Below are 13,726 nucleotides of genomic sequence, written 5' to 3' on the forward strand. Positions count from 1 at the left end.
TGATCCACTGTGAGGCCCACCAAAGCTTCTGTGGACAAACTCCAGCTTCTGGGCCTATGACTCTGTTGGGATTCATATTATTGGGACCATCTGTTCTCAGTATCCTCTTGTTGTTGTGGACTGCCCTAGAACCATATCAGATGCTGGTGCCACTGTGTTCTTAAAAGACATTGTGCATGCTGAAATTTAAAAACCACGGTACTAAGAATTTGCCTTGTTCCTCCACATTCTTATGGTGTTCACTAACTTCAAGGCCAAAAAAGAGAGACGCGAGAGTCTAAAAAGTTTATCTTGTTGTCTGATCAAAAGAAATCCCCAAACCTGGGGACATCATGGGGAAGCGGCCACCTCCTCACAGTTCAGATCTCCAAGTGGGGGACTAGTTTCTAACTAGAGATATTTTGATCTGCTATAGTAATTTCTGGGACTCTGAAGAATCTGCTACCTTATTAGTCATCAACAGGATACCAAAATAAATACAGAGGATGAAAGGAGAAGTTTTGTATGTACAGACAGTCAGAGGTGTCACCAAACTATTTCACACACTAGAATAAGGAATGCACTGGACTGACAGATGGCACTGAAAAAGCTACAATCCCAGAAATGAATGCAGAAAATTCATATCCACCATCAACAGAGAGACAGAGTATGTTGGCACCAATGAGAATTATGTTGGGAATGCTAATTCTGAGTAAAGCAATACCAGAAATCTTGACATTGAGTAAACTTGCATTGAAAAAATTGGCAGTGAGTAAAACCAGCATGGAGAAAGCAGACATTAACCAAACCTGTGCCTGGTAGGAGGAAGGAGGAACTGAGGTAACAAGAGGCCAGGAAATCTACTGCTGAAACAACAAAAACATGAGGCAATGCAGTCAGCAGCAAAAAAACAAAAAACAAAAGGCTCCAGACCTGACAACAGGACCAAATGCCACCAGAAAAAAACAGTGGTGCAGGAAAAGAAACTACAGCTTAAAAGATGCAGAAGATCCTTGCCTTTGGTCTATGTAAACATGGGCTGAAGGTGTGAATGGCAGGCAATGAATCTACATGTTTGTTTGTGTCTTTCGGCTTTTCCCGGTTAGGGGTTGCCACAGCAGAACTCCGGTCCAGTAATGATTGGCAGTGGATTTTTACGTACCGGGTTACCAGCCCTGACACACAACCTTCAATGAAGGCACGCCCCATTCATGTATGCCTCCACACAAAGATGGTCTAACTGAGAATCGAACGGGACAACGTCTTGCTATGAGGCGACAACACTACCACACAGCACCACCACCGCAAAGCTATGAAAAGCTGATGAGTTGAAAAAGCAGACTGCCTTAAAGGAGCTGGAGTGACAGGACTTTGGAGAAAACAGCTGGGACCTGAACAGTTGGAGAGGGGGTTTTAACCAACTCCAAATAGGTCACTTGCACCCTTTATTATTAACATTAACAAGTAGCAACAGCACCCACCATGATGGAGGGAAGGAGTCACAATCTATTGCTTCAAATATATCTTTGGATTTTTTTTTCCAGTTAAAAGGTTACACACACACCCACACTATTTGCAATGTTTTGAAGAGAAGGACACTAGGAAACTAGGTTCCTGCTGAACAATACAACGCTTCTGAGACAGAAACCCAGTTCACTGGGTAAAAGTAACAGTCTGTGTGTCACACTGTCACAAACAGCACAAGCCGTCTCTTCTGAAGGTCAATGATGGCCTGCTCACAGGCACATTTATTTCACTTATTTTGTATTTGTTAACCAGAATAAAGCAATAATCCACATATACTATTTTCACATATTGCTTAGGAGCAGTGCTTGCTTAAGTGACTTGCTCAGTCACATGAGGCAAATGGAGGATAAGGTGAATGAAACACTGGGCTACAAAAGCAGCAATTTTCTAGCAACTGAAAACCTTAACAGTCTGTGCTGAAAGACAAACATTTAGCAAACAGAGAAGACCTAATGAAAAATGGCAATGGAAGACCTATGTCCAAGCTCAAAGGGAATAAGAAAAAACAAGTTTTGCAAAAATTGTCATGATAGCAGAGAGTAAGAAAACCATACTATTCTCTTCAAAAAATAATGAGTAGCCTGGGATAATTTCTTTGGGAAATTATGCTCTGCAATGGCAAAGAAAAAAAAAAAGAAAAGCCACGGCTATACAAAGCAAACATTGGGAAGTGTTTGTTGGTTGGTTGGTGTGTTTGGCAGCCAGAGAAAGTTTTGTTTGTCTGTGGCATAAGCCCAACTACCACACACCAGTCCATGTAAGGTCATGTCTCCAGACACATTCTACAATTATAACATGCCCAAGGTAACCAAATTCGTCTACTGCTTGTACAAGCCAAGCTGCAAATCACAAGATAGTGCTGCATAGCTATAAGAAATAACACTCAAGTTAACAGCTCTGAATAGACTTCACAATGCAAATGCACAGCATCTGGGATTTCACTGATATTGCGACACTTACCTCCACTGGTGTACACTTCTAGCTGCCGATTGATATTTGATTTGTCAACCAATGAGTGGAGGACATTTAGTACACTGTGGACATTCCAAACTTTGGGATGATCACAAATAAATCCAATCTCTTCCGTAGTCTTCTTTGCAGTTTTACATCTGTACTGACTGAATGACTGAAACTACAGAAAGCAACAAAGTCAGTTAGTTGATGTAAACGTTACACACATCCGCTTCCATTACTATACTTCACATAGCAACATTTAAAAGAGACTGATCCATCCAAACAAGACAACTTGAGATACAAAAGACTAACCATAACAATGCTGCAATTTGCTGTAGTTCTGCAAATTTGTTAAATAAATGAAAAGTCAATGCCAGTTGTCTGACAGTTAAATAAAAAATATGACTACTGCAAAGCAGCAAACACTTCTAAGCTGTTTGTATCACTTTGGAGATCAGATTAGTCCCACTGCACAGTGCCCATCTGAAGCACAAATCCAAGGAGAAAAGTTTTAACAAGTTGCTGCTGTGTCTTTCAGTTTTTCCCGGTTAGGGGTCGCCACAGCGGAACTCAGGTCCGCTAATGATTGGCAGTAGATTTTTATGTGCCGAGTTGCCAGCTCTGACGCACAACCTTCAACGAAGGTACGTCCATTCACGCATGTCTCCACGCAAAAGACGCTCTAGCTGAGAATCGAACAGGACAGCATCTTACTGTGAGGTGACAACGCTACCACAGCACTACAACTGCATTTTACATAAAGTACAGTTGTGTACACTTACCATAAATGTAGATGTTCGAGTGTATTCACTGTTGCAGTCATTACATTTGGGTAATCTGCTGGCAGGTTGCCCTCAGTCGGCCTGATTAACAAAGTCTTGGGTCCTGCGTCGGTTGCTGTCGCTTCTTCCAGGACGTCAGGGCATCGGGTATAAAACATGCAGCCGATGCCATTACATCAGTTTTTCTTTCCCCAAATGTCAGGTGCCCTCCAAATGGGGAGGAAAAAATATATATATATATATATATATATATATATATATATATATATATGAGTATATAATTTAAAACACAAAAAATATACCTCCAGACAAAAGCAAATACCCCCAAAAAGGCTTTTAAGCATAGTAAAAGAAAGGAGAGAGCAAGACGAAAAAAGGGGGCTGGAGGGTGGGTAACCAGGACTGTAACAGTGAATACACTCAAACATCTACATTTATGGTAAGTGTACACAACTGTACTATGTTCTTCGTGTTTCACTGTTGCAGTCATTACATTTGGGTAGAATCCCAAAGTTATGGTTGGGAGGATGGATTTATACAGCATTAGGAGCAGCTATAAGGCCCTACAGGGCAGCACTGGCAAAGCCAGCTCTGGATTTAGAGAAGAGAGGTAAATGGTAATGATTGGTGAATGCATGAACTGAGCTCCAGGTAGCAGCTTCTAGAATGTCTCTGGTAGGAAACCCCCTGAGAAAGGCTGCAGAAGTAGATGCAGCCCTGGTGGAATGAGACCTGATCCCCTTGGGGATAGGTTTACCATGGTGCATATAGCAGAAATAAATACAATGGCTTATCCATTTGGAAACCGTCTGCTTTGAAATAGCCTTTCCCTCTGCCCCTGCAGCAAATGCCACCAACAGTTATTCAGATTTTCTTAGAGATTTTGTCCTGTTTAAGTAGGATCTAAGTTGTCTGTGTACATCCAATGAATGCAGAATCCGCTCACCCTTGTTCTCTGGATTGGGGAAGAAAGTTGGCAGATGAATGGTCTGATTAAGAGCCACACTGGAAACCACCTTAGGCATGAAAGATGGATTGGTCCTGAGATCCACCCTGTCCGGATGAAAAACAATGAAAGGCTCCACTGCCATAAAAGCCTAAAATTCTGAAATCCTTCTAGCTGAAGTGACAGCTAAAAGGAAAGCTGCTTTCCAGGTCAGAAATTTTTGGTCTGCAGTAGCAGCTGGCTCAAAAGGAGGGAGAGTGAGTTTTTCCAAAACAAAATTGAGTCCCCATGCAGGAGTTGGTGCTCTTCTGGGAGGTCTTACATTTTTGGCCCCTCTGACATACTGCTTTAGCAGAGGATGAGAGAAGAGGGGAGGTTCTGTGTTGTAATGAGCTGAAATGGCAAAGGCATGGATTTTTATGGAAGAAAAAGATAGGCCCTTGGGAAGCATTTCAGTTAAGTATTGCAGAATCTGAGGAATATTGGGCATCGCTGTGCTTATCCCTTGTGATTGGTTCCAGGCACAGAATATTTTCCTTTTGTCAGCATAAAATTTTCTAGTACTAGGCCTTCTAGCCTCCAAAATGACATCCATCACTGGTTTGCTGAAGGATGGCAAGGGTGAAATTAGTTGATTAGCCACACTGCAAGATTCAAAGTTTGGAGCGGACTGTGCAGAATTTGGTAGTTCTGCTGAGACAGTAGGTAAGGTGTCTGTGGCAGGTGCCACGGAGGAAGGTGTGACACATTGCGCAGGAGTGAGTACCAGTCTTGGCGAGGCCAGTCTGGAGCAATCAGAATCATTTTTGGCTTGTCCTGTTTGACTTTTAGTAGAACTTTGGAGAGCAAAGGAGAGGGAAAAACATAGACTGATAGTTTTTTTCCAGCTGAATGATAGACCATCCACTTTCCAAGCTTTTTTGTGATGAATTCTTGTGCATAATTTGTCCAACTGATAGTTCTGGGGTGAGGCAAAAAGATCTATGTCTGGGTTCCCCCATTTGCGTGTCAATATGTTGAAAACTTGTGGTTCCAGTTTCCATTTGTGTGGGTCCATAAGATTTCTGCTTAGTTCGTCTGCCAGAGTATTTTGCTTTCCTGGCAGGAATTGAGCTTGTAGTTGTATCTGATAGGTCAAGGCAGTGTTCCACAATGCCATGGCTAGTCTGCAAAGGGGGTAGGAATGTGTACCCCACTGCTTGTTTATGTACCACTTAACTGTGGTGTTGTCTGTCTTTATCATTAGTTGTCCTGGATGAAGGTAGTCCTTGAAGGCTGTCAGAGCATTCTGTACAGCTAGCATCTCTTCTGACTGATATGTAGGTGCATTTGATTTGGGCTCCATTTGCCCTGAATGTACTTCCCTGCCAGATGAGCCCCCCCCCCCAAGCATAGTCTGATGCGTCTGTTAGGGTTTGGGCAACAGGGGGTGGAGTGAATGGTAGTCTCTTGTTTTGGTGGCAGGCCTCTGCCCACCATAGGAACTCTAGTTGCAGGCAAGGTATAATAGGAATCATTGTTTCCAGGCTGTGACAATGTTGACTCCATAAACTTTTTAAGTACCACTGAAGTTTCCTCATAGGCAGTCTTGCATATGGAATTAGAAGAATGCAGGAGACCATGAACCCCAAGGCTTGGAGAATTTGTCTTGCAGATAGCAGGGTTTTTGTGGTCACCTGTTTGAAGTAAGTCATCAATTGAATTTGCTTTTCTGGCGTAAGGTAAGTCATCTGGGCAGTTGTATTCAAGCTTGCACCCAGGAATGTAATTTTTTGAGAGGGTACCAGTTGTGATTTCTTTTTGTTTATGGTGTACCCTAGACAAGTTAGAACCCTTTTCACAAACGCCAAATGCTTTAGAAGAATGTCCTTTTTTTCTGCCTGAATTAGACAATCGTCCAGGTATGGATATATTTGAATATTTCTTTGCCTGCAAAATGTAATTACTGGTGCCAGGCACTTTGTGAAGACCCTGGGTGCAGTTGATAAGCCAAAGGGCAGTGCAGAGAACTGGTAATGCAAGTAGCCTGCTTTGAAGCGGAGTTATCTTCTGCAAGACTGCCTGACTGGGATATGCAGGTAAGCCTCTTTTAAGTCTAGAGTTACCAACCAGGCACCTTTGCCTAGCATAGGTAGTAACTGTTTAAGAGTCAGCATCTTGAATTTTGGAATGCCCAGAAATGTGTTTAGAGTGGATAAGTCCAGAATTGGATGCCATGATTTGTCCTTTCTGGGTACCAGGAAAAGTCTGGAATAGAAACCTTGTCCCTTTTCCTCTTCTGGTACTGGCTGAATAGTCTCCATGTTCATGAGGGACAGAACTTGTTTCTGGGCCTCTGCCCACTGATTTGAGGGCAGACCTGGCCATCTGTTTGGGATTGGCAATGTGTGGAAGTGAAATCTGTATCCCTGGGATACTATATTTAAAACCCATTTGTCCTGGGTAATAAGTTGCCAGTTTTGTGCATGAAGTGCTAGCTTTCCCCCCAAAGGGGCGGCTAAGAGGTAAGTGCTTGGTGATTGTAGAGGGAAGTAATCGAGACTGTTTACCATAGGAAGGGTGCCTTGTTGCTTCCAGCTTTGGAGGTGGAGGCACCCCATTGTTTTGTTCTGAATGTTCCTTGTGACTGAAACCTGGGGCCTTTGGAATGTCTTGATTTGACTTGAGCGGCTCTCGAGGGGACTGGAAAGGACCAGTTCTTAGTAGGCCAGTGCCTACTAAATCTTGGAGGTTGCACTTGTAAGAAATCTTTCACAGTTTGCATAGATTTAGCTTTATCTTCCATCTTTTTTAACACTTCTTCAGCCTTATTACCAAAGAGACGGTCCTGCTGTAAAGCAGCATCCAACAATTTTGCTTTAACATGGTCAGGCAGAGTTTGCTCTTTGAGCCAAGCATGCCTTCTTAGCACAGATCCAGTTACAGCAGCCCTGCAAGAGACCTCCAAGGAATCAAAACCACATTGCAAAGTATGTTTTCCAAATTGTTCAGCTGAATGCAATAAATCCTGCAATTCTTTATTTTCCACACAATCAGAGATTAACATCATTTTCTGTTTAAGTAGTCCCATGATATGCTGTTGATATTTAAGCATATGAAATTGACAGTTTAAAGCCCCGATTGCCAAGGTTGCAGACGTGTAAACCTTCTTACCCCATCTATCCAGCACCCTGGAATCTCTATCAAAAGGGGTAGGATTTTTGGCAGTAGAAGCCTTAATGCCCTTGGGACCCTGAGAAATGGTTTCAGGATCAGCAATAGGGTTTTTGAAAAGGAATTTGTGGGAGTCAGGAACCCTGTAGTATCCGTTTGACTTACAAGGAGCAAGAGGCAGAGAATCAGGAGTCATACTAGATTCTGAAAAAACATAATCAACAATGTCTAGAACAGGAGGTATAGCCAAAGGCCAATGCTGAGGAAGTAGAAGAAAATCCCTAAGTCTCTTTTTAGATTCAAAGAAATCCTGACTTTCCCGGTGGAAATGTTCCCTTAAGGCATGTAAAGTTTCCCCAAAAGAAAAATCCTCAGGGGTCGAGGCAGAAGGAATGGAATCCTCTGCATCAGAGTCCTCATAAGTAAGAATAGACAAATCCTGTTCATCAGAAGAGTCAGAAGAAACAGAATCCTGTTCACAAGATTCATAATAAATGTCTTGCCTAGGCCTCTTAGAAGGCGAGGGTTGGCTACTCCTGATCAGAGTAATTAAATCTTCAGCCATTTTGATCATTTGTTTTTTAGGCATAGGGGCCTGCACGTGGCCCAGGCGTCGGTTTTTTAGACATAGATTTAGATTTTGGCCTTAGCTTTGAAGATGGTGTCGGTCTAATATACAAATCTGTAGGCCTGAAAACCCCTCAGAAGCCGGTGCCTGCAGAGCTGCTCCGGACCCATCCAAGGTAGAGACACCCGCGGGGTCCATAATTGAAGCATCTTGTGGCATACTGGACTCCGAATGGGTCTCAATAGAGGCCTGCGAATCAGAAGCAGCGAGTAACAGGGGCTGCGAAAGCGTCTCACTGAGTACCGGCGACTGGCTTAGGAGAAGAGTCGTTGGTTTTGGACCTTGACGGTCTGTCCCTGTCTTTTTCTTTGCATTTTTTTTAGGTATTCCGGTAGTCGGATTGCTAACCAATGACATTTCTGGATAATTAAATCTTGAGCCAAAATATTTAGAAGCAAAAATATACAGATGTTTAATCGTGCGTTGAATAAATTTAGCACAAAATCGACAGCAAGGCACGTTGTGGTCAGGGCCTATGCAAGGAATACAGTACAAATGAAAATCCTTATGAGGTATTTGCTTCCCACAAGTAATGCAATTATTAACTTTTACTGACATCGGTAAGGAGCAAGGAAAAGTTTCCCAACGGGGTACTTAGCTTTTAGTTGAAGACTTCGGTTGTGAAACTCGAAAACGAAAATTTCAGGAGTCGGCCAACCGGCACTTGCGAACTACTTCTGCTTCGGGCACCGCACGGCAAGAAAGACTGATGTAATGGCGTCAGCTGCGTGTTTTATACCCCTGACGACCTGACGTCATGGAAGAAGGGACAGCAACCGATGCAGGACCCAAGACTTTGTTAATCAGGCCGACTAAGGGCAACCTGCCAGCAGATTACCCAAATGTAATGACTGCAAAAGTGAAACACGAAGAACATCTGCTAAACTACACAAGATTCATACTATTACTGCTAATGTATAGACTACAATAGCACAGTTAAAAATATTTTCACAACTAAGCTGAAGTACTAGCATTACTGTTGCAGATGGTACTGAGGGAATTCAAAGGTTTTCAAGAGGAAATGGGACAGATGGAGAAAAAGTAAGGAGGAAGTTAAGTATGTAGGGGAGGTAGAATGCTAAATGCACTTAAAAGGGCAAACTAGACAAACTGGATCTGCCCTGCAGTCAAATGGATACAAATTACTACTGCTAATCAGCATGAGAAATCACAACACACACACATTAAAAATACATAAAACCTACATTAAAAATACATACAAGCCTCATTCCTGTTACTTATCGTGTGCTGTGTGACTCAACAGCTTTGGAAAGTGTTACCTAATGTAATACTATAGGGCACATAATGGTAAATAAACTCATGTATGTAAATGAAGAAACAGAACACAAGGTAGACAAAAGTTTTATTAATTCTGTGTACAGGAGGCAGGTAATAATATTCCTAAGTGCCCTACAAAATGTCATCAAAAATCAGCAGTTCGCTGGTCTGGTAGAACAGCAGCATGGCTTGAGTTCAGGCTCAGTGAAACTGTTATAAAAGAAATATGTATGACTGAAAATGGTGCTGCTGCTTCTTTCTCTATACTTTGCACCATTAAATTTCATCGAGTAAGTTCTCAGATTCCACAAAAATCATTCTAGTGGAACACATAAGACTAAACCTGACTAAGATGCCTAAGTATGTAGACTACAAATTGCAATATCTTTTTGTTTTCCTTTCAAATGAAACTTAAAAGCATCCTGCCATCAACATAAGGAAAAGCCAGAAACTAATGAAACTAATTCTGCCCTTGCTAAAATGGCTGCAGAACATAAACACTATAGTCAATATAAATAAAGCATTATCTGTACAATCACTTAGCAAGCTGCACAAACGATGATGAATTTCTTAGCACTGTGGTAGAAATTTGACAGCATAAAACTAGTTTTTTTGTTAAAAAATATTTTTCAATATGTAGCAAAAGTAAAAAAAAATGTGTATGTATACAAATTCTCTCTACATACACACGCAGACATATACATATAAACATGTATACATATTATACATACATGTACACAAAATACTTACATTGGTTAACTGGCATTCAAAGAAATAAAATACTAACAACATTTGCAGAATATTTTAAAACAAAAACTAACAAGTTCCTCCAAGTAAAACATAAAAACAGGTCCAAGTTACAAGTCCATGACAATCTGATGCAATCTTCTTCATCGTGGCTTCCAGTCAGTACTTTTTTTTTAATTTTCTTGAGTACAAGAGATTGCATAACACTGTTATACAGGAAGAAAATCTTGCCAAAGAAATCTCTTCCAGATTAGTCTACTGAGTCATCAGAAAGAGCAATACTGTACTACTATAGGCAATAATAACTTATTAAAGTTCAACCTAAAATTTAAAATACACTGTTGCCAGAACAAATTTCATGTTCTAATACTGAGTTGATAAAAGATTTTGGGGTTGACCCCAGTGAAGAAACTGCGATCTAATGTCAATAAGAAAACTATGTGCAAAATGGCTACATTTGAATTACTGTAACATGAACATACAGGAAAGAAACCTGAGTAAAAGGAAACGTTTTGGTAAGCTTTAAATAAGAATTAAATCGTATATTGTGCATAAAAAGATTAGTGATAATAGAAAACTGAGCATTCTTATAAAGATATAGCCATTACTTGACAGTGAAGAATCCTGATCATGGCAATAAGATCAGTTAAAAAAAAAAAAAAAGGATCTTAAACCTAACATCGATTTATATGTAGAAGCACTGATTATGGAAATGGTCATTTCTCTTTCGAAGAAAGGAAAGCCTTCTAGCTTATCAGTGGGAGCGGTAAGCACTAGGTAGCCTGTCTACCACGAGAGGAGAGGTTCTTGGCCCAGAAATTGTAGTTTATTGACCATTTGGACAGTTTGCCCATCTCTTTCAACTTTCTGGTTTAAAAGACCACATCTGCGCTTGTTTCCCATCTTTCCTGTAACTAACCTACTGGGTAGCACTAGAAACCTTAAACTGAAACAACTAACCTACTGGGTAGCACTAGAAACCTTACACTGAAACGAGCCTTCTAGCTTAGGAGAGAGACTTTAGAGTGATTAAGTATCAGTTTTCTGTACTTTCTTGCTGTACTTAACTGTTTTCCACCTAAACGCAGATTTTCCAGTGTTTACGGTGATTTAAAAACTTGTTTTTTTTTCACTTATTGCACTTATTTGACTGCCTGCACATTTAAAAAGTTGTTTTTGTTTAAATAATTTAACTGTTGTAGGCTATACACTAAAGTGCGATAGCCTTTTCTGATCGTTTGTAATCGTTTAAAGCTGTTTTAAGTGTATTTTTTTTTTTACTGTTTTTGCCTTATCTTTTCAAAAACACACAAAAAAACAAAAACATTCCTGGTTTCCCACCTTTCTAAGCTAGTATAGTCCAGTTTTCAGGCTAGTGTTGAATTCAGGGCTGTGATACTAGTTTCTGAGTTGTCCATACCTTACATGGATAGAAGGAAGTTTCTCTGTTCACCTGTGAGAGAGGGGAGCTTCGAACAACCTATCTGTCCCCTGCAGGAGTGGTTCCAGCCCAGAAGTTAGTAGTTTATTGGCCATTTTGGGCTAATTTCTATCTCTTTCTTTCCCTATTATAAAAACCGCGTTTGCACGATTTTGCACACCGTGCAGTGCCGGTTAGCTATGGTTAAATTATTCCCAGCTCAACTAAGTCTCCTCTTCAGTTTTTCCCTTGAAACTAGCCTCTCTCTCGACCTAAGCACTCAAAAAGCATCTTACAGCCCAGCACTTGCTCAGACCTAATAGCAAGCACTAATATACCCTGACACTGACTGCCCAGCAGGGCAAGGCTCTTTATTCACCCCTCACCAACCAAGCGACTAAGCAGCTCACCCTATTATTCAGGCATGACCAAAGGGCAACTTCAGGTGCACTCTCCAGTCCAGCTGGTGAATCTGGGTATCCTGAGGCAATGTTACAACTGCCTCATGTACACAGACAACCCTCTCCTCCTACCACAAAACACTAACATATGTGAGAGATGCAGTTATACAGCCAAACTGCAGGCTAAGCTGTCTCCACCCAAGACTGGAACACAGTCAAGAGGAGCAGGTTAACACTTGCACCACAATTCCAGCCGTACACAGACCTACTAAAACAGCACTGGAAAAAAAATACACAAATACACAAAATCACACTCGGAGGCTCTAAATAAAAACCTGCAAAAGCATCAGAGACCTCCAAAGCAGACACCCAAACAACCTGCACTTCCCATCACAAACCAGACAACACATAAAACACAAAATCAGAAAATAAATCATAACAATCCATGGAAATTCTGGACTTACTTAAACAAACTTCTGCACCCTGGACAGACTACAACTCCCCCCCCCCCCTGGGTCAGACAATAACTCAGCCCATGAAACTGCCAATACCTTTAATTCCTTCTTTATTGACACTATTAACTCTCTGGCCTCACACCTCTCCATTGACTATTCTAGTATCCCGGATCTCTCATCTCTTAATTGTCCTACCTTTAAACTACAACCTATCCCTACCACCTTTATACAAAAATGCATCCAAAAACTTAAACCTTGCACTCCCTCTGCTGATCAGCTACCATCCGAATTTCTTCAAAAAGCAGCAAGTGAAATAGCCTATCCTATATCTATCCTTATAAACAGAACCATTAGTAAAGAAACCATCCCTGATATCTGGAAAATCTCTTATGTTATCCCATTACACAAGGGAGGTAGCTCGACTGAATACACTAATTATAGGCCCATTGCACTCTTGTCACCACTTGCAAAAATTATGGAAAAATGTGTACACTATCAGTTAATGAACCATCTAACTAAACATAACATACTAACTAATTGCCAACATGGCTTTAGACCGTCTCATAGTACTACCACCGCTCTCCTTTCCTTCACTGACTTCATCAATAAAAACCGTAATAATAATATTTTATCATCAGCTCTATTTTTAGACCTCTCCAAAGCCTTTGATATGGTCAATCACCCCCTGCTCATACAAATTCTGAAATCTCTTTCTCTAGAACCCAAGTCTATTCATTGGTTTACTTCCTACCTCAATAACAGGAAACAGGCAGTCCTCTGGGATAACAAACTCTCTTCTCTCTTACCGATCTCTCTTGGTGTCCCCCAAGGCTCTATTCTTGGTCCGCTTCTATTCTCCCTTTTCATAAATGACCTTCAGGTAGCTATACCACAGGCCACATGCATACAATATGCTGATGATTCCACACTTACTTGTTCTGCTAAAACGATCTCTGAACTACAAACTACTACACGAAATGCATTTAACAATGTAGAGTCTTGGTTCTTAAAACGTTGCCTACTTTTGAATGCTAAAAAAAACAAACTCCTCCTATTTAAGCCAACTACTAAGTCCCCCCTTTAGAATTTTCTATTTCCTCCAGTAATGGCACCCTTATAACACCTGATTCTACCACCAAGCTGCTAGGTGTCACAATAAATAACTGCCTCACCTTTGATTATCACATTAATAATACTATTAAAACTGTAAACAGAAAGCTGGGCTCCTTAGACAGAATCAAAACGTTCTTAACTCCTACAGCCAAAGCTACACTTGCCCACTCCCATCTGACCTCCACTCTTCTCTATGCATCACCTATTTACACTAACCTAAAGAAAACTAACCTATCTAAACTGTCCAACACTTATAACAGCATAGCCAGATTTGTTACCGGAAATCAATTTAGAACTCATCACTGTCTAAACCTACAACAACTTCACTGGCTTGAACTAGAAA

At 41.0% G+C, this 13,726-nt stretch overlaps 1 protein-coding gene across 1 annotated transcript in view; it reads right to left on the bottom strand.

The window, feature by feature from the left end:
* The window catches only part of EIF3L (eukaryotic translation initiation factor 3 subunit L), a 602,285-nt gene that overhangs the window by 352,520 nt on the left and 236,039 nt on the right, over positions 1-13,726 (bottom strand). The window contains exon 8 of the mRNA XM_044089965.1: positions 2,467-2,638. Coding sequence (XP_043945900.1) covers positions 2,467-2,638 — 172 coding nt within the window. The remainder of the gene's footprint in view (positions 1-2,466; positions 2,639-13,726) is intronic.

This window comes from Protopterus annectens, chromosome 1.part0, assembly GCF_019279795.1.
Source record: "Protopterus annectens isolate FY-2018-M chromosome 1.part0, PAN1.0, whole genome shotgun sequence".
Lineage (NCBI taxonomy): Eukaryota > Metazoa > Chordata > Ceratodontiformes > Protopteridae > Protopterus > Protopterus annectens.